The following is a 27,871-nucleotide window of genomic DNA, read 5'->3' on the forward strand; positions in this document are numbered from 1 at the left end:
CATCTGCAAATGGTTTTCGATAGCTGGACGAGGAGGTGGAGGAAGGAAAAAAAGTTGGAAAAGAGAGGCCAGGAGTAAAGAGAGGGATCCCAGCCCAGAGTCTGGCTGCTGCATTGGGGACCAGTTTCCCAGTGTCTCCCAGGGCAGCTCCCCACAGAGGCCACGGCAGCCATCCCCTCGCACCCAGAGCAGGGCATCCCAGGACCACATCCTCTCTCTCCCAAAGGGATTGTTGCTGGCAGAGCAGCCGGAAATGGGCGCTGCTCCTCCCTGAGCCTCCAGGGACCTGGGCATCAATGGCCCTGCGTGTGTTAAGCCATCTAAGAGAATAATCATAATAAATTGCCTGCCTATATTTCAAGGGAGATGTATTTGGCCCCACCCACTTGGCCCTCAGGGGGTTGACTAGATACATACCTGGCCCTCAGAGCAAAGAAAAAGGGACCCCACCCCAGGAGTCTGTCTTCAGAGCGGCGGAGAGTCCAAGTGCAAGAAAAGGAGACAGAAGCAGGGGAGAAATGTGCCCAGAAGTGGGGGTGGGGGCAACTCCTGAGGACCCCCGGGTGAGGACCCCCACTAGAGCCAAGCATCCATTTTTCAAATGACTCCCTTGTCAGTCAGTTCTGACTTCATGCATTGACTGGAAGGCAGGAGCAACCAGGCTGATTCATCTCCCAGAAACCCCTTCAGTTGCCTCCACATTTTGCATTGCTAGAGGGCTAGAGACTTACTTCTTCTCCCTTTCCTCCTCCTCTTTCTTTTCAAAAAGGTATCTCATGGTTTGGGCTCTGGTGCCGTCCAGTCCTGATTCCTGGCAAGTCTCATCCATGCTTGTTCAGGGATCTGTTTCTTCTCCTGACCTACAAATTCTGTAACAGAACAATGTATTTGCTTTGTAGGATTTGCTAGAGCTTCTCATTAAGACGGGACAGAACTTGGCAGAAGACCAAAGGATACCTTCTGATCTCTCAGAGGCTTCCTGAGAGCACAGATGGATGAGCAAGACCCAGCTGGCCCTGAAGAAGGAAGAGGCCATGCCAACCAAACTGGAAGCAGTGGGGGATTCTGGGAAAACTCTGTGCTGAAGATCCTGGGTGAGGAGGACACCCTCCGCTCAGAGGTGCAGAGCCAGCAGGTGAGGCAGTTCTGCTGCCAGGAGGCCAAAGGACCCCGAGAGGTTTGCAGCCGACTCTACCACCTTGACCATCAGTGGCTGAAACCAGAAAGGCACACGAAAGCTGAGATGCTGGACATGGTGATCTTGGAGCAGTTCCTGGCTGTCCTTCCCCCGGAGATGGAGAGCTGGGTGAGGGAGTGTGGAGCGGAGACCAGTTCCCAGGCGGTGGCCCTGGCCGAAGGTTTCCTCCTGAGTCAGGCAGAGGAGAGAAAGCAGGTGAGGGAGACTTTCCTCTGGATACTATCTTGACCAGAGCCAGGGCCTTTTCGGATGTGGCTCCGTCCTGGTGGAACGCTCTCTCACAAGAGACCAGGGCACTGCGGGATTTGACATCTTTCCTCAGAGCATGCAAGACAGTGCTGTTCCGCCAGGCCTTCAGGGTTCAGTCTGATTCTTTTCTTTCAGTACAAGAATAAGCAATAAAGAGGCTTCCTAGCCCGCTCACACCTCCTTTATAAGGCCGGTGGTAACAGTAGTTGGCCCTAGCGAATATTAAAGGTAAAGGTACCCCTGCCCGTTCGGGCCAGTCTTGCCAGACTCTAGGGTTGTGCGCTCATCTCACTCTATAAGCCGGGAGCCAGCGCTGTCCGCAGACACTTCCGGGTCACGTGGCCAGCGTGACAAGCTGCATCTGGAGAGCCAGCGCAGCACACGGAACGCCATATACCTTCCCGCTGGTAAGGGGTCCCTATTTATCTACTTGCACCCGGGGGTGCTTTCGAACTGCTAGGTTGGCAGGCGCTGGGACCGAACGACGGGAGCGCACTCCGCCGCGGGGATTCGAACCGCCGACAATGCGATTGGCAAGTCCTAGGCGCTGAGGTTTTAACCACTCTCAATTTTACTTGACTTGATCATGGATGGAGGATTTGACCTGGCATGTGTAACAGAGCCTTGGTTGGATGAAGCAGATGGGCCTGTCCTTGCCGCTGCTTGTCCACCAGGTTTCTCTTATGCACAGCAACCCAGGCCTTGTGGGCGGGGGGGGAGGTTGCAGTGATTTTTAGGAAGTCATTAGTTTGCACCAGGCGTCCTATTGGGAAGACCCAGTTTTCCGAGTGCATGTTCTGGAAGTTGGGCAATAGAGTACAGGATTCCTTTTGGTGTACCGACCTCCCCGCTGCACCAAGGATTCCCTGCCCGAGCTGCTTCAGGTCGTGGCGGATGTTCTCCTGGAGATACCTAGTTTGGTTGTCCTAGGGGATTTTAATATTCATGCCGACACGACCTTACAAGGGGCCGCTCGGGACTTCATGGAAAGCATGGCCTCCATGGGGCTGTCCCTGAATAAGTCTGGCCCAACCCATAGCCGCGGACATGCCATGGACCTGGTGTTTACCTCTATGGATGTTGGTGATCTGACACTAAGTAAAAGCGAAACGAAAGAAGTGCCATGGTCAGACCACTTCCTGGTGCAACTGGACTTCTCTGCGACCCATCCCCTCTGCAGGGAGGTGGGACCGATTCGGATGGTCCGCCCCCGCCACTTAATGGATCCAAATGGTTTCCAGAGTGTGGTAGGGGATGCTTTATCCCATGTTGATGGCCTTTCAGCTGATTCCCTGGTGGCCCGCTGGAATGTGGAGTTAACCAGGGCTATTGACTGTTTGGCTCCAAAGCGCCCTCTCCGATTACATGGAGCCTGGACAGCCCCGTGGTTTTCAACGGATCTGAGGGCAATGAAACAATCGTTGAGACGGCTAGAGCGCCGGTGGCGGATGACCCATTCTGAAGCTGACCGGACACAGGTTAGAGCTCAATGTCGAGCCTACCAAGTGGCGGTAGCGACGGCGAAGAAGACTTTCTTCACCGCCTCTATTGCATCTGCAGAAAACAGCAGCAGGAGACTTTTTCAGGTGGTCTGCAATTTAGCGGAACCACCTGCTACATCGGGGCCCAGTACGGGCCACATGATCTCCTGCAATGATTTTGCAAAGTTTTTTGCAGATAAAGTCGCTCAGATTCGGGAAGAGGTAGACGCCACCGTGGGATCAGGGCCGGGGTGGGAGAGTGCTAGAGTCCTGTCTAGTCAAATTGCGTGGGATCAATTCCAATCTGTTACCTCCGAGGATGTGGACAGGCTGCTTGGACGAGTGAAACCAACCACCTGTCTCCTTGATCCTTGCCCATCCTGGCTTATAAAAGCTAGCCGGGAAGGACTGGGCGATGGGCTTCGTGGGGTGGTGAATGCTTCCCTCCGTGAGGGAGCCTTTCCAGACCCGCTGAAAGAGGCGGTTATTAAACCGCTTCTTAAAAAACCATCTTTACATATCTTATATTTCAATTACTCGTTTCCTGACCTCCTCACACCTCCCTTTTTTGTATTCCAGTTCACATAGTTAATTCAGCAAATCCTTTATTATAAATCTTAACATATTGAACATCATATTTTCATCTAATTATCAATCCTTTTTTGCATATTCTTTTAACTTTGTTACTAAAACCATCTCATTTCAATCCTGCATCATTGTAACATTCATTAATTTTACAGTATTTCTGTAGATAGTCTTTAAATTTCTTCCAATTTTCTTCCACCAACTCTTCTCCCTGGTCGCGGATTCTGCCAGTCATTTCCGCCAATTCCATGTAGTCCATCACTTTCATCTGCCATTCTTCCAAGGTGGGTAGATCTTGTGTCTTCCAATACTTCGCGATGAGTATTCTTGCTGCTGTTGTAGCATACATAAAAAAAGTTCTATCCTTCTTTGACACCAATTGGCCGACCATGCCCAGGAGAAAGGCCTCTGGTTTCTTCAGGAAGGTATATTTAAATACCTTTTTCATTTCATTATAGATCATTTCCCAGAAAGCCTTAATCTTTGGGCACGTCCACCAAAGGTGAAAGAATGTACCTTCATTTCCCTTACATTTCCAACACTTATTATCGGGCAAGTGATATATTTTTGCAAGCTTGACTGGTGTCATGTACCACCTGTATATCATTTTCATAATATTCTCTCTTAGGGCATTACATGCCGTAAATTTCATACCTGTGGTCCACAACTGCTCCCAGTCAGCAAACATTATGTTATGTCCAACATCTTGTGCCCATTTAATCATAGCAGATTTGACCATTTTATCCTGTGTGTTCCATTTCAACAGCAAGTTATACATTCTTGATAGTATCTTAGTTTTGGGATCTAGCAGTTCTGTTTCCAATTTTGATTTTTCCACCTGGAAACCAATTTTTTTATCCATATTATAAGCCTCCCTTATTTGATAATAATGAAGCCAGTCTCGCACTTTATCTTTTAATTTCTCAAAACTCTGCAATTTCAATTTGTCACCTTCTTGTTCCAAAATCTCCCAATATTTTGGCCATTTGGCCTCCATATTGAGCTTTTTCTGAGCCTTCGCTTCCATCAGTGATAACCACCTTGGGGTTTTATTTTCAAGTAAATCTTTATATCTTGTCCAGACATTAAACAATGCTCTTCTGACAATATGGTTTTTAAATGCTTTATGAGCTTTAACCTTGTCATACCACAGATATGCATGCCACCCAAAAACATTGTTAAAACCTTCTAGATCCAAAATGTCTGTGTTCTCAAGAAGCAGCCATTCTTTCAACCAGCAAAATGCTGCTGATTCATAGTAAAGTTTAAGGTCTGGCAGGGCAAATCCACCTCTATCCTTGGCATCAGTTAATATTTTAAATTTTATTCTGGGCTTCTTGCCCTGCCAGACAAATCTAGAAATCTCTTTCTGCCACTTCTTGAAACAATCCATTTTGTCCAAAATTTGCAATGATTGAAATAAAAATAACATTCTTGGCAATACATTCATCTTTATAACAGCGATTCGACCCAACAAGGAAAGCTTCAAATTTGACCATATTTCAAGATCCTTTTTCACTTCTGACCAACATTTCTCGTAATTATCTTTGAACAAATTTAAGTTCTTAGCAGTCATGTTAACCCCCAGGTATTTTACTTTCTTAACCAATGTTAATCCCGTCTCCTTCTGAAACCTCTCTTTCTCTTTTTTTTTAAAAAAATGATATTTATTCAGAATTTCATCAATACAAAACAAAAACAAAACAGAAAAAATCAGAAAAATACAACACAAAATAAAACAAAAAGAAAAAACCAAAAAAGGAAAAAGAAAAATACAAATCTCAAATTTACAACTTTCCATTTGCTTATTTCTTGAACCTCCTCACACCTCCCTTTTTGTATTCTAGTTTAATTCGTTATTTCAGCAAATTCTTCCCATGTTTCTCAATTTTAATTTAAATTATTAATCTTCCCAATCTATCTTATCAATTAATTCAACATTGCCCTTCCATCTTTTAATATAATCTGTTATTCAATTTACCTTAATCTTTTTACCCTTATCTTATCTTAAAAATCTTAAAATTTCAAAATTTACATCATATGCATTCATATCTCCTTAAATCTTTTCTGCTAAAGCCAGTTTAGTTCCTTTCCAGCATGTTTCCTAATATTTCATTAATGTTACACTAATTCCAAAATTAACAAAATAATTTCCCTTGATATCTCTAGTTTTTATCCAACGTCCCTTCTTCCTGGTCTCTGGTCATGTCGAGTCCATCAATCTGGTGTTCTTATGTCCGAGGCCCTTAAGTCTCTTCTTGGCCCCCTCTGCACATTTTCTTGTCCTTGTTTGTGCTTGCGCACTTCTTTGTCTATTGTTAGCTTCTTGGGGAGTGGGTCTCCGGAGGGTTCCATCCAGTAATAATTTCCATTTTCCTTCATCAGGCAAGTCCCTTCCCCCCAGTCCCACTCCCTGTTGTCATCTTTGTAATCCAAAAAGTATTTATCCAAAAGATAGTTGTTCACCTGTTTCATAGTCCCACTAGAGTTAAGAACTTCCTTAACTTCAAACACTTCCCAACACACTCCAAGTTCAATCAGTAACTTTTGTTCCTGCCGGACTTTGGATCTCTCCATTCGTGTTGTTTGATGGAGAATCACTGCCTCTTCCTTCTTCATCTGCCCTTGGACCTGCCTTATCAAACCAGATTCTTGAGTTGGTCGCTGTATGATTTCTTTATCCTTGTTCCCTGTTAAATCATATTCACTAGCCACAGCGCTCATCAAATCCAATTTTTCATGCATCAAATTCATTTTTTCATGCAGCTGCTCCAGCAAGCCAAGGGCAGACACTAAGCCTTCCTTCCAACACATTTCTGCTCAAGGTCAAATGGCAGGTCCCACGATCCAAATCTTGCAGCTGTGAGCTACAACAACAAACTGACAGGCTCCCTCTAGGGGACACAGTTTCTTTTTGTATCCATTTTTAAAATGTATCCAACAAAAGAAATTACTTTCGATTTCAAATCCTTTCGATTTTCAAATACTTTGTATCTTTAAAATACAGAAATGCAGAAGGTGGCATTGAAGTTAATTTGTTTCTCTTCTTTTTTAATACTATCTGTCAAAGCACTCCACTTTCAATCAATGGACGTCTCAAACAATTTCTGTCCCGACACCCCATCCCCAGGTTTGGGACGATGGAAACTTAAATTCCTTTACTCTCCTCCTGCAGGATTAACCAGTCAAATCCCCCCCCTTTTCTCCTGCTTTCAAGGGGGGTTTTATTAGTTGTAGATGCAGGAAATTTCCAACTTTAAAGCAGTTTTCCAGGCTATTAGTTTGCAAGGTCTTTGCTTCAGTCTATATACAAAAAACGGGAGGCGGACTTCCTGTTTAAACCTTCCCGCTTGTGCCTAATTCATAAATTTTCTTGATCCAATTCTCCGTTTTTACTCACGGGTACTTGATTTAGAGTCCAAATCTCATCAGGAAAAAGTCAGCGCTCTCCGGAGTTGGCTTCGCGGCTTCCCTCCATGGAAATAGCAATCGGTTCGCAGCACCGCGCTGCTCACCCCACTTCACTCCGGAGCCCCGAAAAGGGGTTTCCTCATGAGTAGGGGAGGCGCTCTTGGTGCTCTGCCGAACCCCACGTTCCCAGGCTTCTCCACCTGGGATTTCTAGCGGGCCCCCGCCTTCGCCGCGGCGGGAAGACCCAATTTCCACGGAGCCCGTTCCTCCAATCGGAGGAACTCCGCCATTCGTCGTTTGCGCTGACCCGGAAGTCCCTGAAACCTCTCTTTCTCAATCGGTGTTAAATTTTTCTCAAGAACCTTAGTCTTTGACTTGTTCAATTTAAATCCTGCCACTTGACCAAATTCCTGAATTAATTCTAATACTCTTTTAGTACTAGATTCTGGCTCCTGTAATGTCAATACTAAGTCATCTGCAAACGCTTTAAGTTTATACTGTTTAGCTCCGACCTGAATACCTTTAATCAAATGGTCCCTTCTAATCATGTTTAGCAAGACTGATTTATTTTTATTTTTTTTTATTTTTCACATATTCTGTTTTTTTTGTATTTTTGTATCTTTTTTATTTTTATTTTTATTTTTTTATGTTGTAATTTTCTTTGTTTGTAAAATCTCAATAAATATCATTAAAAAATAAAAAAATAAAAACCATCTTTAGATGCGGCCATGATGGCCAACTATCGCCCAGTCTCAAATCTTCCATTCTTGGGCAAGGTGATTGAGCGAGTGGTTGCTGAACAACTCCAGGCACGCCTGGAAGAAGCGGACCATTTGGATCCCTTCCAGTCGGGATTCAGGCCTCATCACGGGACTGAAACTGCCTTGGTCGCACTGGTTGATGATCTCCGGCGGGCTAGGGACAAAGGTGAGAGCTGTTTCCTAGTTCTGCTGGATCTCTCAGTGGTGTTTGATACCATCGACCATAACATCCTTTTGGACCGTCTTGAGGGGCTGGGAGCTGGGGGCACTGTCATACAGTGGTTCCGCTCCTTCCTCCTGGGCAGTGTTCAGAAAGTGGGGGGGGGGGGATGAGTGTTCAGACCCCTGGGCTCTCACTTGTGGGGTGCCTCAGGGTTCTGTCCTCTCCCCCATGCTTTTCAACATCTACATGCAGCCGCTGGGAGAGATCATCAGGGGGTTTGGGCTGGGTGTTCATCAGTATGCGGATGATACCCAGCTCTACCTCTCTTTCAAATCAGAACCAGTGAAGGCGGTGACGGTCCTATGTGAGTGTCTGGAGGCAGTTGGTTGGTGGATGGATGGTGGCTAACAGATTGAGATTGAATCCTGACAAGACAGAAGTACTGTTTCTGGGGGACAGGAGGCGGGCAGGTGTGGAGGATTCCCTGGTCCTGAATGGGGTAACTGTGCCCCTGAAGGACCAGGTGCGCAGCCTGGGAGTCATTTTGAACTCACAGCTGTCCATTGAGGCACAGGTTAAATCCGTGTCCAGGGCAGCTGTGTACCAGCTCCATCTGGTACGCAGGCTGAGACCCTATCTGCCCGCGGACTGTCTCACCAGAGTGGTGCATGCTCTGGTTATCTCCCGCTTGGACTACTGCAATGCACTCTACGTGGGGCTACCTTTGAAGGTGACCTGGAAACTACAACTAATCCAGAATGCAGCAGCCAACTTCCGGTCAGCGCCAGCGGTTTAATGGCGGATTCCCTTCGAGCTGCGGAGGGAATCGGCTCAGCGAGGACAGGGTCTGGCCGCTACGGCAAAGCGGAGACCCGGAAAAATCACAGGCAGTGAAGCCTGTGAGCTCGGAGGCTCGGCGGGCTCCATTTGCGCCCCCCCGCTGCGAAAGAGCCTTTTTAAAGGCTCCGGACCGGAAAGGGGGTGAGCGGCGCGGAGCTGAGAGCCATCTACCTTCTTCGCGGAGCGAAGCCGCAAGCCATAGCCGGAGAGCGCTGATTCCTTCCTGGACAATTGGGAGCTAAAACAACTACCTGTGAGTAGGACTAAGCAAATATTTGAAGAAATTTTTTTAAAATTCGGCCGGATCGGGAAAGGTATAAACAGGAAGTCTGCCTTTCCGGTCTTGTAAATAGATCAAAGCAAAGAGACTGCAAAGCTGTAACTTTGAAAGACGTTATCAAAGACTTAAAATCCAGCACCAAAAAGGAGATTCCCCCCCCCCCTGTTTGCAGTGACAGAGGGGTGAAATTGAGTAACATTTATCCTGCAAGGGAAAAAAAAGGAGAAAAGGTATATCTGCTGTCTTTAAAACCTAGGAACAGACTGCCTATGAGAGGGAAGTCGTTTATTGGGATGAACTGTCAACACTTTAAGGCTAAAAAAATCTGACTTAACTCTGAAAGAAAGTTACAGTGTCTCCAGTACTGAAAGTAACTTATTTAGGACATTGAAAGTGTGACTTTTAAGAGATTTTGGAGACTTATAAGGATTATTTGTTTTGAAAGTTACAAAGTGAAATTGGAAGTGTATCCCCCTAGAGGAGACTATGTTGCAATAACAACTAAGCCAACAGTAACTAAGCTGTGGAAAATTCCTCTTCTTGGGCTGTGCTTGAGAGTGTTATGGCAGATGGAAAAGGGAAGATAGAGCTGACACAGGAAAAGATCACCAGGTCCAGTAGACAATACAAGACGGATACTACACATCAGAGAAGGCCTTCAATATCCGGAGCAGCAGGTACAGCTGGAGCTGCTGTTTTGCAAGTAAGGCCAAAAGCTATGTCATCTGAAGAGTTATTAGCTCAAGCACTTGGCAAGATTGATGCATCTTTGGAAAAATTAGCTAATCAGGTTGCAGAGACAAATAAACAAGTAGCTGAGACAAATAAACAAGTAGCTGAGGCCTCAGCAAAAATTGATTTGAACACTACAAGTATTAATGAACTGGGAAAGAAGGTAAATTCCAATACACAATCTATCAAAAAATTACTGGAGGAATCGGCCTCGACTCGAAAGATAGCAGAGGAAGCCAAGGAAATTGCAGTTGTTGTCCAAGAAAAGATACCACCAGTATATAAGAAATTGGAAGAACACGACCTGACATTGTCTATGGTAGAATTACAGAGACGGGAGAGAAATTTGAGAATCAGGGGAGCATCTGAAAGTGAGAAAGACAACCTGATAGATTTCCTTACAAAGGAACTAACAGACTTTTGGCAACAGGACCTGGGGAAAGAAGAATTTAAGATAGTGAGTGCATTTAGACTTGGTAAAAGACAAGGAAAGAATAAGGCAAGAGACTGTTTGATTACCTTAAGAACAAAAGAAGAAAGAGACAAAATTTTAAATCTGCACTACCAAAGAACGCTTGAAATTGAAGGAACATTTGTGGAGATCTTCAAGGATATACCTAAATATATTTTGGATGCAAGGGCCTACTACAGAGACTTGGTGGCTCTATTGAGAAGAAACAAAATACTCTTCAGGTGGGAATTTCCCCAAGGTTTGTCTTTTAAATACAGAGGAAAGAAAATAAGAATAAGGACAGTAAACAATAAAGACAAGTTTTTGAAAGACCACGAGGAAGACCTACAGAAGAAAGTGGAGTCTGGTGAGGAGCTATACGCATCAGGAAAGGGAATTTTAGATATAGCAAACTTATCATTTGGACTCTCTAGTCCAGGGAGAGACAAACCACCAACAGAAGAAGAACAACAACTTGGAGCAGTTGGAGGGAAAACTAAGTAATTTACAACGGCGTTGCAACTCTTAAGTTGGAATTGTAATGGACTTAACTCCCCTTGAAAAAGAAAAAGTGTTTTTCACATTTTAAGAAAAGAGCAATTGGACTTGATATGTTTACAGGAAACACATGTAATGAGGCTTCACAGGAAAATACTTATCAACAAAAGATTGGGACAAGAGTTTATTTCGTCTGACAAGGTAAAAAAGAGAGGAGTGGTGATTTATGCAAAGGAGAAATTTTCACCGAAATCAATCTTTAAAGATGAACAAGGAAGATATTTGGCAATTGAAATTCAACATCAAGGAGAGAAATTTTTGATTGTAGGGGTATATGCACCGAATGAGGGGAAATCTGATTTTTTTAAGAAGTTGCATGAGACTCTTTTGGACTATATGGACTACAATGTAATCCTGATGGGGGATATGAATGGAGTTGTATCTACAAACATGGACAAGGCACAAAAACAGGTAGTTACTAAAGATGGTAGACTACCAAAAACTTTTTTCGAAATGACTGACAATATGGACTTGATTGACATTTGGAGAACCAAGAACCCCCTGGAGAGAGAGGGAACTTTTTTCTCTGAAGCCAAGTTGACATGGACTAGAATTGACCAAATTTGGATTACTAGAGGAATGGCACCAAAGATAAAAAAAAGTGGAAATCTGCCCTAAAACTTGCTCAGACCATAATGCTGTAAAGATGGAGATGAAGCAAACAACAACCGGCACCTTTAGATGGAGGATGAATGACGCTTTGTTTAGAGATGAAGAAGTATACAGGAAGGCCCAAAAAACTTTGAAAGACTATTTTGAAATAAATATGTCAACAGGGACTTCCGGTCGGCGCCAGCGCTCAATGGCGGTCTCCCGCTGAGCTCCGCTCAGGGAGACTACTCCACGAGTTCGGGTCTGACCGCTACGGCGAAGCGGGGACCCCTAAAATCACAGGCGCGGAAGCCTGTGAACACGGAGACTCGGTGGGCACCTTAAGCGCCCCCCTTACTGCAAAGGAGCCTTTTTAAAGGCTCCGGAGTGGCATCGGGTGTGAGCGCGGTGCTGAGAGTCGCTACCCAGCCCGTGGAGTGAAGCCGCATCGCCATGGACGGAGAGCGCCGATTCCTTCCTGACATTTGGAATTTAATCTGATTACCCGTGAGTAGGACTGAACAACAACTTTAAAACAACTTTAGAAATTTGGCCGAAAACGGGGAAGGTAAAAAGTAAGGAAGTCTGCCTTTCCCGGACTGCATGACAGCCAAAGCAACGAAATACAAAGCTGCAATTTGACGGAAAATAATTTTAAAACTGCTTAACTCGGACATTGAACTTGAACCTCCCCCCTAGCAGGCAGGAGCAGGGGGGGAGATTTAACTTGTATTACCTGCATGAAAGAAGTAAAGAAGGGAAACTTTCTGCCATTTTGAATCCTTGGAAAGGACTGCCTTGAAAGTAAGTCACCGAGACTGAGAACTGTCATTTGAGACTTGTTACAAAGTTGGCGCTTTGCCTATTTATTATAAAGTGGGGACTTTATTTGTTACAAGTTTGGGACTTTGCTGAAGTTACTAATTGACAGCTTTACCATCGGAAATATATTGGAAGATTTGTTGCCATTTTTGAGGGGAATCCTTGTTTCTTTGTATTTTGGACTTTGGACTGCTCCCTCTAGAGGGCTGAAGGGAAACAGTTACAAATTAGATTGTAAAGAGCAGGCCTGTGGAGTTTTCCATCTAAAAGCAATTCCCGTGGGAATGACCTTGGGACATGAGTGGCCCAGCAGAAGAGATAACAACAAGAGCTAGAAGTAAAATTGCACAAAAGAAAAGGGGCTCTATATCAGGCTCAGTTCCAGCAGGCGCAGCTGGGCAGGAAAAAGTGACAACTATACCTATGGATCCAGTGACACAGGCATTAGTCAAAATAAATGAGGCCCTGGAAGCTTTGACTAAGCAGAGCACAGAAAATTCCAAACAGCTGACAGAACTGTCAACAAAATTAGATTTAAACACCAAAAGTGTCACATCCAATACAGAGACAATAAATAAATTAATTGAAGAAAATGCTACAATTCGAAAGATTGCTGAAGAGGCAAAAATTTCTGCAGAAACTACACAGGAAAAGCTAGTACCAGTCTGCAAAAAGCTGGATGAGCATGAGGCGGCCCTGTCCTTACTGGAACTACAGAGAAAGGAGAGAAATCTGAGACTGAGACTGGTTCCAGAAAGTGAAAAAGATAATCTGGTAGACTTTCTCACAAAAGAGTTTTCGGAATTTTGGCAGGTAAATTTGAAGGAGGAGGAATTCAAGATAGTAACTGCTTTCAGACTGGGCAGGAGACAAAATAGAAAGAATCCGAGGGATTGTCTGATAACTTTAAGATCTAAAGAGGAGAGAGATAGAATACTAAACCTACAATTTCAAAGAACTTTGGAGATTGAAGATTCTTTTGTGCAGATATATAAAGACATCCCTAAATACATCTTGGAGGTGAGAGCTTACTACAAGGACTTGGTCACTCTGCTGAAAAAGAACAATATATTATTTAGATGGGAGTTTCCACAAGGCTTGTCTTTTAACTACAAAGGAAAGAAAATCAAAATAAAAACAGTGCAAGACAAAGAACAATTTCTGGAAAGAAACGAGGAGGACCTCCTGAAGGAAGTGGTGGAACAAACTACAAAAGCAAAGGAAGCAACAGACATTTTGAATTTAACATTCGGGCTCAAAGCACCGACAGAGGAAGAACAACTGCTTGGGGCAGTTGGAGGAACAACCAAGTAAATAACAAGATGGCTCTGCAATTTCTAAGTTGGAATTGTAATGGACTGAATCTTCCCAGAAAAAGACGTGAGGTTTTTCATATTTTAAAAAGAGAACAATTGGACTTGATTTGTTTTTTTTTTTTTTGAAATATATTTTATTAATTTTCCATACATTCATACCACATTAACAATTTACAATAAATTTTTCGATTTTTTGACTTCCTTCAGCTTCTCTGCCAATCATTCAAATTCTAATTTTTTAAATACACATTTCCAAATTTTAATATTGCCTTTATGCTTACCCCCTCTTATATTTTGCTTTTTTGCAATATTTCTTATTCTGTTACAGAGCTTCTTTAAATGCCACTAACGTTATTTCGTTATCACTTATACATTCCCAGTATTCTGCTAATTTTCTCCAGTCCTCGATGAATCTTTGATCTCGTTGATATCTAATCTTCCCAGTCAGTTTGTCAAGTTCTGCATAGTCCATCAGCTTCGTTCTCCATTCCTCCAACGTTGGTATTTGTTCTTGTTTCCAATTCTGAGCCAGTAATATTCTTGCCACTGTCACTGCATATTGGAAAATTTAATAATCCTTTCTATTTATTTCATTACCAACAATTCCTAAGAGAAAGGCCTCTGGTTTCTTAACAAATGTATATTTCAACATTTTTTTCAGCTCATTATATATCAACTCCCAGAAGCTTTTCACTTTCTTACATTCCCACCACATATGAAAAAATGTACCATCTTTTTCTTTACATTTCCAACACTTCTTACATGTTTTGTACATTTTTGCTAGTTTTACTGGTGTGATATACCATCTATATATAATTTTCATAACATTTTCCTTTAATGCAGTGCATGCAGTAAATTTAATACTTTCATTCCATAGTTTTATCCAATCATCAAATTGTATGTTATGACCAATATCTCTGGCCCATTTTATCATAACTGATTTAACTTCTTCATCCTTTGTGTGCCATTCCAACAGTATTTTATACATAGAATCATAGAATCATAGAATCATAGAGTTGGAAGAGACCACAAGGGCCATCGAGTCCAACCCCCTGCCAAGCAGGAAACACCATCAGAGCACTCCTGACATATGGTTGTCAAGCCTCTGCTTAAAGACCTCCAAAGAAGGAGACTCCACCACACTCCTCGGCAGCAAATTCCACTGTCGAACAGCTCTTACTGTCAGGAAGTTCTTCCTAATGTTTAGGTGGAATCTTCTTTCTTGTAGTTTGGATCCATTGCTCCGTGTCCGCTTCTCTGGAGCAGCAGAAAACAACCTTTCTCCCTCCTCTATGTGACATCCTTTTATATATTTGAACATGGCTATCATATCACCCCTTAACCTCCTCTTCTCCAGGCTAAACATGCCCAGCTCCCTTAGCCGTTCCTCATAAGGCATCGTTTCCAGGCCTTTGACCATTTTGGTTGCCCTCCTCTGGATACGTTCCAGTTTGTCAATGTCCTTCTTGAACTGTGGTGCCCAGAACTGGACACAGTACTCCAGGTGAGGTCTGACCAGAGCAGAATACAGTGGCACTATTACTTCCCTTGATCTAGATGCTATACTCCTATTGATGCAGCCCAGAATTGCTTTGGCTTTTTTAGCTGCCGCGTCACACTGTTGGCTCATGTCAAGTTTGTGGTCCACCAAGACTCCTAGATCCTTTTCACATGTAGTGCTCTCAAGCCAGGTGTCACCCATCTTGTATTTGTGCCTCTCATTTTTTTTGCCCAAGTGCAATACTTTACATTTCTCCCTGTTAAAATTCATCTTGTTTGTTTTGGCCCAGTTCTCTAATCTGTCAAGGTCGTTTTGAAGTGTGATCCTGTCCTCTGGGGTGTTAGCCACCCCTCCCAGTTTGGTGTCATCTGCAAATTTGATCAGGATGCCCTTGAGTCCATCATCCAAGTCGTTGATAAAGATGTTGAATAAGACCGGGCCCAAGACAGAACCCTGTGGCACCCCACTAGTCACTCTTCTCCAGGATGAAGAGGAACCATTGATGAGCACCCTTTGGGTTCGGTCAGTCAGCCAGTTACAAATCCACTGAGTGGTAGCATAGTCAAGATACATTCAGGCATAATATTTGTAACATTTAACAATTTAAAGGTGTGCCCCCCGTCATTTCTGTAACAGCTCCCCCCTTTGGAGATAAATTTGCTTAGGTTCCGTAGGAACCGCAAATATTTTCTCCACATTTAACTACAGTTCACACACAGACATATTTCCCACCCCCCTTTGGTCCTGTATGTGATATAGATATGCACTAAATAATAACCTGCTATTCCCCTCCCAGATGTGTGGGTTTTTGTAATCGGAAAGGGACTTGCATGTCACGCCTCTTAAGGCCATTTGCAAGTGTAGCAGTGCACATAGTTGGACATAGGATATCACATAAAAAGAACACATGTTGTGTTTTGTTACTAAATTACTTGTGGCATTCTAGTACTTTGGGAGAAGTAGTGGTCACTAGTGGTCTGTGTTTTACACTTAGTATGAAGTTCTAATAGTGACTGGAAAGTGCAGTTTGTTTGGTTTTGCCTTTTTGTGATCTCAGGTGTCAGCCTCCTGGTCCCGTGGCCTTCAGCATCCCACAGCAACACTCCTCAACATGCTCCCTTGGTATAAGGGCTTGCGCTGAATGACCTAAAGCACTACCCCATGTAGCTAGGTGGTGATGCGAAGCCGGTTCACCAGATTACGAGTCTACCGTAAGGAGGCGGTTGGAGGATGGATGGCGGCCAACAGATTGAGGTTGAATCCTGACAAGACAGAAGTACTGTTTTTGGGGGACAGGAGGCGGGCAGGTGTGGAGGATTCCCTGGTCCTGAATGGGGTAACTGTGCCCCTGAAGGACCAGGTGCGCAGCCTGGGAGTCATTTTGGACTCACAGATGTCCATGGAGGCACAGGTCAAATCTGTGTCCAGGGCAGCTGTTTACCAGCTCCATCTGGTACGTAGGCTGAGACCCTATCTGCCTGCGGACTGTCTCGCCAGAGTGGTGCATGCTCTGGTTATCTCCCGCTTGGACTACTGCAATGCACTCTACGTGGGGCTACCTTTGAAGGTGACTCGGAAACTACAACTAATCCAGAATGCGGCAGCTAGACTGGTGACTGGGGGCGGCCGCCGAGACCATATAACACCAGTCTTGAAAGACCTACATTGGCTCCCAGTACGTTTCCGAGCACAATTCAAAGTGTTGGTGCTGACCTTTAAAGCCCTAAACGGCCTCAGTCCAGTATACCTGAAGGAGCGTCTCCACTGAGTGGTAGCATAGTCAAGACCGCATTTTACCAGCTTCTTTACAAGAATATCATGGAGCACCTTGTCAAATGCCTTGCTGAAATCAAGGTAGGCTATATCCACTGCGTTCCCTTCATCTACCAGGCTTGTAATTCTGTCAAAAAACGAGATCAGGTTAGTCTGACATGACTTATTTTTCAGAAATCCATGCTGACTATTGGTGATCACAGCATTCCTTTCTAGGTGCTCACAGACTGTTTGCTTAATGATCTGCTCCAGAATCTTCCCTGGTATTGATGTCAGACTGACTGGGCGGTAATTATTTGGGTCCTCTCTTTTCCCCTTTTTGAAAATAGGGACAACATTTGCCCTCCTCCAGTCTGCCGGGACTTCGCCTGTTCTCCAGGAATTCTCAAAGATGACTGCTTGACAATTATTTTAGTCTTTTTCTTATTCAATATAAATCCTGCCACTTGACCAAATCTCTCTACCTCCATAAGTATGTTTTTCATACTTTCCAAAGGATCTTCCACCGTTATGACCAGATCATCGGCAAAGGCTTTCACCTTATATTCATTCCGGCCTACTGCAACCCCTTTTATTGCCTCATTTTCTCTTAATGATTTTAGAAAGACCTCTAGTACCATGATGAATAACAATGGTGAGAGTGGACACCCTTGTCGTGTACCTTTAGATATCCCTATTTCCTCTGTAATCACATTATTTACAATTAATTTAGCTTTCTGCTCCGTGTAGATTGCTTTTATTCCATTGAGAAATTCCTTCCCTACCTCCATATGTTCTAAACTTTTTAACATGAAATCCCAAGATATGTTGTCAAAGGCCTTTTCTGCATCAACAAATATTAACATAGCTTGTTTCTCATTTCTGGCAGTCAGATATTCCAAAATATTAATTATATTCCTTACATTGTCTCTCATCTGTCTGCCAGGTAGGAAACCCGCTTGATCCTTGTGTATGATATCCTGCAATATTTTCTTTATCCTTTTCGCCAAAATACTTGCAAAAATTTTATAGTCTGTATTAAGTAGTGAAATAGGCCTATAGTTCTTTACTTGTGTTAAGTCAGAATCTTGTTTCGGAATGAATGTGATAAATGCTTCCTTCCATGTTTCCGGGATTTCTCTTTCTTTAAGAATATTGTCCATAACTTCTTTCAGAGGCAACAACAGGATGTGTTTCATCTCTTTATAATATCTTGCTGTAAATCCATCCGGTCCTGGAGCTTTCCCTTTTTTAAGTTCTTTTATAACTTCTTTTATTTCATCTAATTCAATTGGGGTGTTCAGCCTGTCTCTTTTTTCTGTCGGGATCTTCTGCACCATTTTTTCTTTTAAATATCTTTCTATTTTTCTCATATTATTCTTCTCTGTTCTTTTATATAAATGTCTGTAAAAGTCCAAGAATCCTTTTCTGATGCCTTTTGGGCTATCTATTTCTTCTCCCTCCACGATGATTTTGTTAACTGTACTCTGTTCTTTTCTTTTTTTGATTTGCCTAGCTAGCCATTTTCCTGATTTATTCGCCGATTCAAAATTCCTTTGTCTCATTCTTTTTATATTCCATTCAACCTCTTTGTTGATTATCATCGCAAATTGTGTTTGCAACGCCTTTATATTCTGTTTTACTTTCTCATTGTTCGGTTTTTTAACCAGTTTTTGTTCATTGTCCATTATTTGTCTTAAAATTTCCTTCTTTCCTTTCTCTCTATTGTTGTTTTTGATTGAATTCTGCTGGATAAAGAATCCTCTCATGACCGCCTTGCTGGCATCCCAAACCGTATTGATTTTTGTACCTTTATTATAATTATTTGTAAAGTAGTCCATCAGAGATTTTTGAGCTTTCTCCACAATTTTTTGATCATCTAGGAGGTAATCATTCATTCTCCATCTAAATGTTCTCTCTTCATATCCTTGTAATTCCAATTTTATTGGACTATGATCTGAAATTACTCTTGGTTGGATTTCTATTAGTTTGATTCTTGGAGTTAGCTCATTTGAGACCCAAATTTGATCAATTCTCGACATTGACTGGTTCGGATCCGAATAGAATGTGAATTGTTTTTCCAGTGGATGTCTCAATCTCCAAATATCAATTAAGTTGCAGCTTTTTATCATTGAAAAAAATGTTTTTGGAAGTTTCCCTTCTTTACTAATTCCTGCTGCTCTTAATCTGTCCATTTCCAATGACACCACACCATTCATATCCCCCAATATTATTATCTTTTGGTCTACATATTCGAACAGCTTTTCTATCAAATTTCTAAAAAAGTCAGTCTTGTTTCCATTTGGTGCATAGATCCCGACAATTATTATTTTTTCGCCTTGCCATTTGATCTGGACCGCAATAATTCTTCCTTCTTCATCTTTAAAAATTTGTTGGGCATCAATTTTATTCCTCACGTATATTACCACTCCTCTCTTCTTACTTTTGTCAGAAGAAGTAAATTCGTTCCCTAATCTTCTGTTAATCAAGACTTTTCTATGTTTCTTTGCCACATGAGTTTCTTGTAGGCAGATTATGTCCAAATTTTTCTTTTTTAAACATTGTTCGATTTTATTCCTTTTTTCCCTATCATTCATTCCATTAATATTCCAATTCCAAATTTTTAATGCCATTGTTGCCTCTTAGATTGAATATGATCTTTTTTTCCTTTAAATTTATTGTCCCTTTGCTTTTCCTTCCTCTTCTTCTTCTTCTTCCTCCTCTTCCTCTTCTTCTTCTGATCCCTTTCCTCTCTCCTCTTTTTCTTCACCTACCCTTAGGCCCAGTCCTCCTACTCCTGCTCCTCCTACAGCTCCTTTTTCTTCATCTTCTTCTGTTCTTAGTTCTTTATATTTTCTCTGGAACTTGCTTGTCTCTTCTGGGCTGGTCAGTCTGTGTTTCTTGCTTTTATAGAAGAATGAGATTCCTTCAGGGAATTCCCATCTGAATTCTATGTTGTTTCTCTTGAGAATTTGTACAAATGCTTTATATGGTTCTCTTCGTTTCAATAATCTTATTGGAATATCTTTGAAAATGATGATGTAGTTCCCATCGATGTTTAATCTTTTTTCTCTATTCTTTTGTAATATCTGATTCCTCATGTCTCTGTCTTTGAATGTAATTAAACAGTCTCCTGGTACTTTCCGTGTTTTAACTGATTTTACTCTCAATCTGAATGCACTTTGAACTGTCTTTGCAAACTCTTCCTGCTCTATCTCCAACCATTGTGCCAATTCCTTTATCAATTTCTCTTTAATGTTCTCTCCCTGTGTTTCCGGTATTGCTCTCAACCTCAAATTGCCTTCTCTCTGTCTTAATTCATTCATTGCAATCGAATCCAAAACTTCCTCCTGGGTCTTGTTCATCTCTGACATACCTGTTTTCATCTTCTCTTCCTCTCTTTTCATATCTTTCATTTCTAATTTTGTTCTTTTCCACCCTTCCTCTAATTTTTGTGTTCTTTTAGTTACCTCTTTTATTTGCCCTTTAAGTTCATTCACTGTTTCATCGATTTTTTTATCCATTTTACCAATTCTATTGTCCACCTGTTCTAATTTAGTTTCCAATTTTTTTTCACTTTCTTTAATTTCTGCAAACATCCTCAAAATTTCCGCTCTAAATTCTGACTCTTGTTTCGACCCTTTCCTGTCCCCTGGGGTTCCTTCGCCCGATTTCTTCATCTTCTCCTAATAACAATTTATAGCCACTTATAATATACCAAATAAGATGTTCAAATTATTGCAATCAGCCTTTAACTAAAATCACATCAATTATTACAAATAGGTCCTTCCCCCCTGAGAATCGGAAAGGGTATAGTCTGTAAATCCAATTGTTGTTAATAGAGGTAGGATGGTATAACCCTTCTCTTCTCGCCACCACTTAGGCTAATCCTTCTTCCGCCACCAATTAGGCTATTTCCAGTTAGCTAAGAGCAGTAGAGACCAAAATTCAAAGTCCGCAATGTTCCAAACAGAAAAATCAATGAATAAGAAGGTTTAATCAATTGTAGAAATTTTGTAATCCAATTGTAAAAATTTTGTAATCCAATTATGATAATTCCCCTCCGGAGATGATCCAAAAATCCAAAATTTTAAATTAGTCCAAAAATTAAGTCCAAATATACTCAGTAATACTTCTCAAATTGGAGATAGAAACATACCAAAGTCACAATTTCAGGAAAAAAGAAAATTTGAAGTTGCCAGAACAGCAACAAAAATAAAAAAGAGTCAAATAAACAAGAGTCCGATGCCAATAATCAAAAAGAAAAATCTTAATCCAATTCTAAATAGATTCCAGAGTAAGGTAGTTCCAAATAAAGTATTTTAACCAGTTTCTAAGCTTGGGGGAAAATCGTCCCATTTGTTTCCATAAATCCTAAAGCAATCTCTGAATGTAACAAAGCCTAAAAAATGTGAAAAGAAGAATCGAAAGTAGCCAGTTCAGAAAAAAACAAGTTGTAGTTTCCTGTTTGTCCACAGGGTTTCAAACAGCGATTTTTTGGCCAATTTTTACTCAATTTTCCCCCAATACTTAAGAAATAAATAAAAAAACCCCAAATTTATGCTCCTTCCAAAAGAGAAAATACGACAGCAGAAATCCGCAAAAACTGGCAAAACCCGTAGGAACAGCGTTCAGATCTTTCCCTCTTTCTCTGCATTCCCGACAAGAGACATTGTTCTATAAATAGTAACAATGGAGTCTTGAGCTCTGTTGCGCAGATATTCAAAAAAAAACAAAACAGATCCTAATTATCACAAACACCTCCTGACTCCGTACTTTATTTCTTCGAGGGCTTAAAAGTTCCACCTCCTTCCCCCTTTTTAACTTTGTTATTTTTCACTACTGCTGAAACAGTTACTTTAAAAAGTTTCAAAAGGGGCAAAGAGATCAAAGCCGCTAGCGGCAACTCACTTTCCGTTTCCAGCTCTGCTTGCAGTCCTGCGTCTGAGCTGATTTCAGAGAAAGCCGACCTCCATTGTTTTAACTTTTGGTTCCGAATCCTTCCTTAGACCAAATCAGTCCTTTTTTGTTATAATTGGGTCTGAATTTCTTATAATTTGAGAATTGAGCACTTCCCCTGCGAACTCGGGGCTTCGTTTTCTGAAGGCAGCAATGGCTTCCCTTCAGCCCGCTTCCCTGCCCGCCGTTCTCTTCACCCCGAATAGGAGTTACCTGACGGCCGGCGATTAGCGTTTCGGCATCAGCGGGAACCAGAACTCCTGAACCTCCTCCAGAGAGTATTTTCGGGGGCTACTGTGCCCTGTAGCACCCCTTTTTCCTTCGGAAAACCCGGGATTCTCCCAGCGGAAAAAATCCCCGTTCGCGCTGGTGTCGGGCTCAACCGGAAGTGGACTTGATTTGTTTGCAAGAAACCCACGTGACCAGAGTACATAGAAAACTACTTATTAATAAAAGATTAGGACAGGAATTTATTTCATCAGATAAAGTGAAGAAAAGAGGAGTGGTGATCTACGCAAAGGAAAAGTTGGCCCCTAAGTTAATTTTTAAAGATGAACAAGGAAGATATTTGGCAATTGAAATACAAGTCCAAGGAGAAAAACTATTGATAATAGGGATATATGCTCCAAATGAAGAGAAGTCAGAATTCTTCAAGAAATTGCATGAGACATTAATGGACTATCTGGATTACAATGTAATCATGATGGGAGATATGAATGGAGTGGTCTCTACAAATATGGATAAAGCACAAAGACAGGTGGTTTCCAAGGATGGGAGACTACCAAAGACTTTTTTTGAAATGACAGATAATATGGACTTGATTGACATTTGGAGAACAAGGAACCCTCTTGAGAGGGAGGGAACTTTCTTCTCTGAAGCAAAAATGACCTGGACTAGAATTGACCAAATTTGGGTAACTAGTGGGATGGCACCAAAGATAAAGAAAGTGGAAATCTGCCCAAAGACTTGTTCCGACCATAATGCCGTAAAGATGGAGATGAACTTAACAACAGCTGGTTCCTTCAGATGGAGGATGAATGACTCCCTATTTAGAGATGAAGAGGTCTACAAAAAGGCCCAGAAAACGGTGAAAGATTATTTTGGGATAAATCTGAGGTGGAGAAAAGAGTAATTTGGGACACAAGTAAAGCCGTCATGCGAGGATTTTTAATACAGCAGAATGCTATAAAAAGGAAGAGACAGAATGAGAAGAAGGATAAGACTCTGGAAAGGATAAAAGAAGGAGGAAAAAAACTGAGATCAAAGCCAAAGTCCCATGAAATTTTGAGAGAAATTAAGCTTTATCAGAGGCAGTACATGGAACTGATGAATCAGGAGATAGAATGGAAAATAAAACAAATGAGACAAAAGACATTTGAATCGGCAGACAAATGTGGGAAACTTCTGGCATGGCAATTGAAGAAGAGACAAAAACTGAATATGGTTACAAGCTTAGAAGTTGAAGGAAGGAATATTTATAGACCAAATGAGATTAGAAACTGTTTTCAGAGTTATTTCAGGAGACTTTATGCACAAGGGCCGGTGAATGAAAAAGAGATAGAAGAATTTCTTAAAAAACATGGATTACAAAAAATTTCTGAACAAAGCAAAGTGATTTTGAACCAGAAGATAACTGAGCAAGAAATAGAGGGAGCCATTCAAAATATGCAATTGCGAAAATCTCCAGGACCAGATGGATTGACTTCCAGATACTACAAAGCTCTGAAAGAATGGTTGGTACAACCGTTGAAGGAAGTCTGCAATGAAATTCTAGAGGGGAAGAAGGCACCCGAATCGTGGAAAGAAGCGTATATTACACTTATACCAAAATCTGAGACTGAGAAGAATCAGATTAAGAACTACCGCCCTATATCATTACTTAATGTGGATTACAAAATTTTTGCAGACATTTTGGCAAAAAGACTGAAGAGAGTTTTGGTGGAAGAGATTCACAAAGACCAGGCTGGCTTTCTTCCAGGAAGACATTTATCTGACAATGTGAGAAACATAATAGATATTATGGAATTATTAGAAGCCAATATTAATACTAAGGCAGTATTAATATTTGTGGACGCGGAGAAAGCCTTTGACAATATCTCTTGGAGCTTTATGAAAAAGAATCTTGAAGGGATGGGGGTAGGCCAAGGTTTTGAGAATGGTATAGGTGCAATTTATTCTGAACAAAAAGCAAAATTAATTGTAAATAATGTGGTTACTGAAGAATTTGCTATTGAAAAAGGGACACGACAGGGGTGCCCAATATCCCCATTACTTTTTATATCTGTCTTGGAGGTTTTATTAAACATGATCAGAGGGGACCAGCTGGTCAAAGGGATTCAGGTCGGAGCTAAACAATATAAACTGAGAGCGTTTGCAGATGACCTAGTATTAACTTTACAAGAGCCAGACACTAGTACGAAAAGAGTTTTAGAGCTAATACAAGTATTTGGTCAAGTAGCAGGTTTTAAGCTGAATAAACAGAAAACGAAAGTACTGGAGAAAAATCTAACAGTTGCTGAAAGAGAGAGGTTTCATAGTGAAACCGGATTAATGGTAGCAAAGAAAGTGAAATACCTGGGGATTATTTTGACATCTAAGAATGTGAACTTATTTAAAGACAATTATGAGAAATGTTGGACAGAAGTTAAGAAAGACTTAGAAATATGGTCAAATTTGAGACTCTCCTTGTTAGGCCGAATTGCTGTTATTAAGATGAATGTTTTGCCGAGAATGTTGTTTTTGTTTCAAACATTGCAGATTGTGGATAAAATGGACTGTTTCAAGAGGTGGCAGAAAGATATATCTAGATTTGTCTGGCAGGGCAAAAAGCCCAGAATAAAATTTAAGATATTAACTGATGCAAAAGAAAGAGGGGGGTTTGCCCTGCCAGACTTAAAACTGTATTATGAATCAGCGGCTTTTTGCTGGCTGAAAAACTGGCTACTTCTTGAGAACACAGACATTTTGGATCTGGAAGGGTTTAATAACAGGTTTGGTTGGCATGCATATATATGGTATGACAAGGTAAAAATTCACAAAGGTTTCAAAAACCATATTGCTAGGAAAGCACTATATAATGTTTGGATTCGGTATAAAGATCTGTTGGAAAACAAAACCCCTAGGTGGCTGTCACCAATGGAAGCTAAGGAAGTGAAAAAACTTAATATGGAATCTAAATGGCCAAAATACTGGGAAATTATAGAACAAGAGGAGGGAAAAGTGAAACTACAGAGTTATGAGAAATTGAAGTCTAAAGTAAGAGACTGGCTTCATTATTACCAGATAAATGAAGTATTCAAACAGGACAGGAAAATTGGTTTTCAGGTGGAGAGATCAAAACTAGAAACAGAATTGTTAGAACCCAATACTAAGAATTTGTCAAGAATGTACAACTTGCTGTTGAAATGGAATACACAGGATGAGACAGTTAAATCAGCTATGATTAAATGGGCACAAGACATTGGTCATGACATCATGTTTGCTGACTGGGAACAGTTATGGACCACCGGTATAAAGTTTACGGCATGTAATGCCTTAAGAGAGAATATTATGAAAATGATTTATAGGTGGTACATGACCCCAGTCAAGCTTGCAAAAATCTATCATTTGCCCAATAATAAATGCTGGAAATGTAATGAAACTGAAGGTACTTTCTACCACCTTTGGTGGACGTGCCCAAGGATTAAGGTCTTCTGGGAAATGATCTATAATGAAATTAAGAAGGTCCTTAAGTGTACCTTTCATAAGAAACCAGAGGCCTTTCTCCTGGGCATGGTAGGCCAATTGGTGTCAAGGAAAGATAGGACGTTCTTTATGTATGCTACAACAGCAGCAAGAGTTCTTTTAGCAAAGTATTGGAAGACACAAGAACTACCCACGCTGGAAGAGTGGCAGACGAAGCTGATAGACTATATGGGACTGGCTGAGATGACTGGCAGAATCCGCGACCAAGGAAAAGAGACGGTGGAAGAAGATTGGAAAAAAATTAAAGTTTATCTTAAGAACTGTTGTAAAATCAATGAGTGCTAAAATGTTATGGGTAATGTAAAACAGAATTGCAGCGATAAATGATTGGGTAAGAGAAAAAGGATTAAAGAAAGTGAATCATAAGTAATTGAAATTAGGGGTTGCTGAAAAAGTCTAAAACAGGGATGCAGAAAAGGGAGGTATGGGGAAGTCGTTGAAATAAGGTTTAAGAAAAAGAGGTTATGAAATTATACGTGTTTATATGTTTGTTTGTCTGTGTATTGTTAGTTGTAATGTGTTTTATTTCATGTTGGAAAATCAATAAAAATTTATAAAATAAATAAATAAATATGTCAACAGATGTTGAAAAAAGAGTAATCTGGGACGCAAGTAAAGCTGTGATGAGAGGGTTTTTGATACAACAGAATGCAATAAAGAAGAGAAGTCGAAATGAGAAAAAAGATAAAATTCTGGAAAAAAATAAAAGAAGGGGAGAAAAAATTGAGAGTAAAGCCAAAGTCGCAGGAGATTTTGAGAGAAATAAAACTTTACCAAGTACAATATATGGAATTAATGAACCAGGAAATAGAATGGAAAATTAAACAAATGAAACAGAAGACATTTGAATCAGCGAACAAATGTGGGAAACTTTTGGCCTGGCAACTGAAAAAAAGACAAAAACTAAACACCATCATAAATTTGGAAGTAGAAGGAAAAGATATACATAATCCAAATGAGATTAAAAATTGCTTCCAGAAGTACCTCAAACAACTATATGCACAAGGGCCACAGAATGAAATGGACATTGACTGTTTTTTGAAAACAAATGGATTACAAAAAATTTCGCAAAAAAGTAAAATAATGTTGAACTGTAAAACATCAGACCAGGAGATAGAAGGCGCCATTCAAAATATGCAACTAGGCAAGTCTCCAGGGCCGGATGGGCTGACCTCCAGATACTATAGATCTTTGAAAGAGTGGCTATTGCAACCATTGAAGGAAGTCTGTAATGAGATTTTGGAAGGAAAAAGGGCACCAGAATCGTGGAAAGAGGCTTATATTACACTAATACCGAAAACAGAAACTGAAAAGACTCAGCTTAAGAACTACCGTCCGATATCTTTATTAAATGTGGATTACAAAATTTTTGCTGATATTTTGGCCAAGAGATTGAAAAAAGTTTTGATGAAAGAGATTCACAAGGACCAAGCGGGCTTTCTCCCAGGAAGACACTTGTCAGACAACTTGAGGAACGTTATTGATATTTTGGAAAAATTAGAAGTGAATATAAACACCCAAGCAGTTCTGATATTTGTGGATGCGGAGAAAGCCTTTGACAATATTTCTTGGAGTTTTATGAAAAACAATTTACAGGGTATGGGGGTAGGCCAAGGTTTTGAGAATGGTATAGGTGCAATATATTCTGAACAAAAGGCTAAACTAATTGTAAATAATGTGGTTACGGAACAATTTAAGATAGAGAAAGGGACACGACAGGGATGCCCAATTTCCCCATTGCTTTTTATTTCGGTCCTGGAGGTCCTGCTGAACATGATTAGAAGGGACCGGTTGGTTAAAGGTATACAGGTCGGAGCTAAACAGTGTAAGCTGAGAGCATTTGCAGATGACCTAGTTTTGACCTTACAGGAGCCTGAATCTAATACGAAAAGAATTTTGGAACTAATTCAAGAATTTGGCCAAGTGGCAGGATTTAAATTGAATAAGTCAAAAACTAAGGTTTTAGAGAAAAACCTAACACCGATTGAAAGAGAGAAGTATCAGAATGAAACAGGTTTAACAGTTGTGAATAAAGTGAAATACCTGGGGATTAATATGACAGCTAAAAATGGGAATTTATTTAAAGATAATTATGAAAAATGTTGGATGGAAGTGAAAAAAGATGTAGAAATTTGGTCAAATTTGAAGCTTTCCTTGTTGAGTCGAATTGCAGTTATAAAGATGAATGTATTGCCTAGAATGTTATTTTTGTTTCAAACATTGCAAATTGTGGACAAGATGGATTGTTTCAAGAAGTGGCAGAGAGACATTTCTAAATTTGTCTGGCAGGGCAAGAAACCAAGAATAAAATTTAAGATATTAACTGATGCAAAAGAAAGGGGTGGATTTGCCCTGCCAGACCTCAAACTTTATTATGAAGCAGCAGCTTTTTGCTGGCTGAAAGATTGGCTACTTCTTGAGAACACAGACACCTTGGATTTAGAAGGTTTTAACAATGTCTTTGGGTGGCATGCATA

At 41.1% G+C, this 27,871-nt stretch overlaps 1 protein-coding gene across 2 annotated transcripts in view; it reads left to right on the forward strand.

The window, feature by feature from the left end:
* Nucleotides 1-276: 276 nt before the first annotated feature.
* The window catches only part of LOC128412042 (zinc finger protein 883-like), a 90,374-nt gene continuing 62,779 nt past the window's right edge, over nt 277-27,871 (forward strand). Inside the window, exon 1 of one of the 2 annotated variants that reach the window (XM_053384869.1) lies at nt 277-1,393. In XM_053384869.1, coding sequence (XP_053240844.1) covers nt 992-1,393 — 402 coding nt within the window. In that variant the 5' untranslated portion in view covers nt 277-991. The remainder of the gene's footprint in view (nt 1,394-27,871) is intronic. The other variant, XM_053384868.1, reaches the window with a different exon arrangement.

This window comes from Podarcis raffonei, chromosome 4 (genome assembly GCF_027172205.1).
Source record: "Podarcis raffonei isolate rPodRaf1 chromosome 4, rPodRaf1.pri, whole genome shotgun sequence".
Taxonomy (NCBI): domain Eukaryota; kingdom Metazoa; phylum Chordata; class Lepidosauria; order Squamata; family Lacertidae; genus Podarcis; species Podarcis raffonei.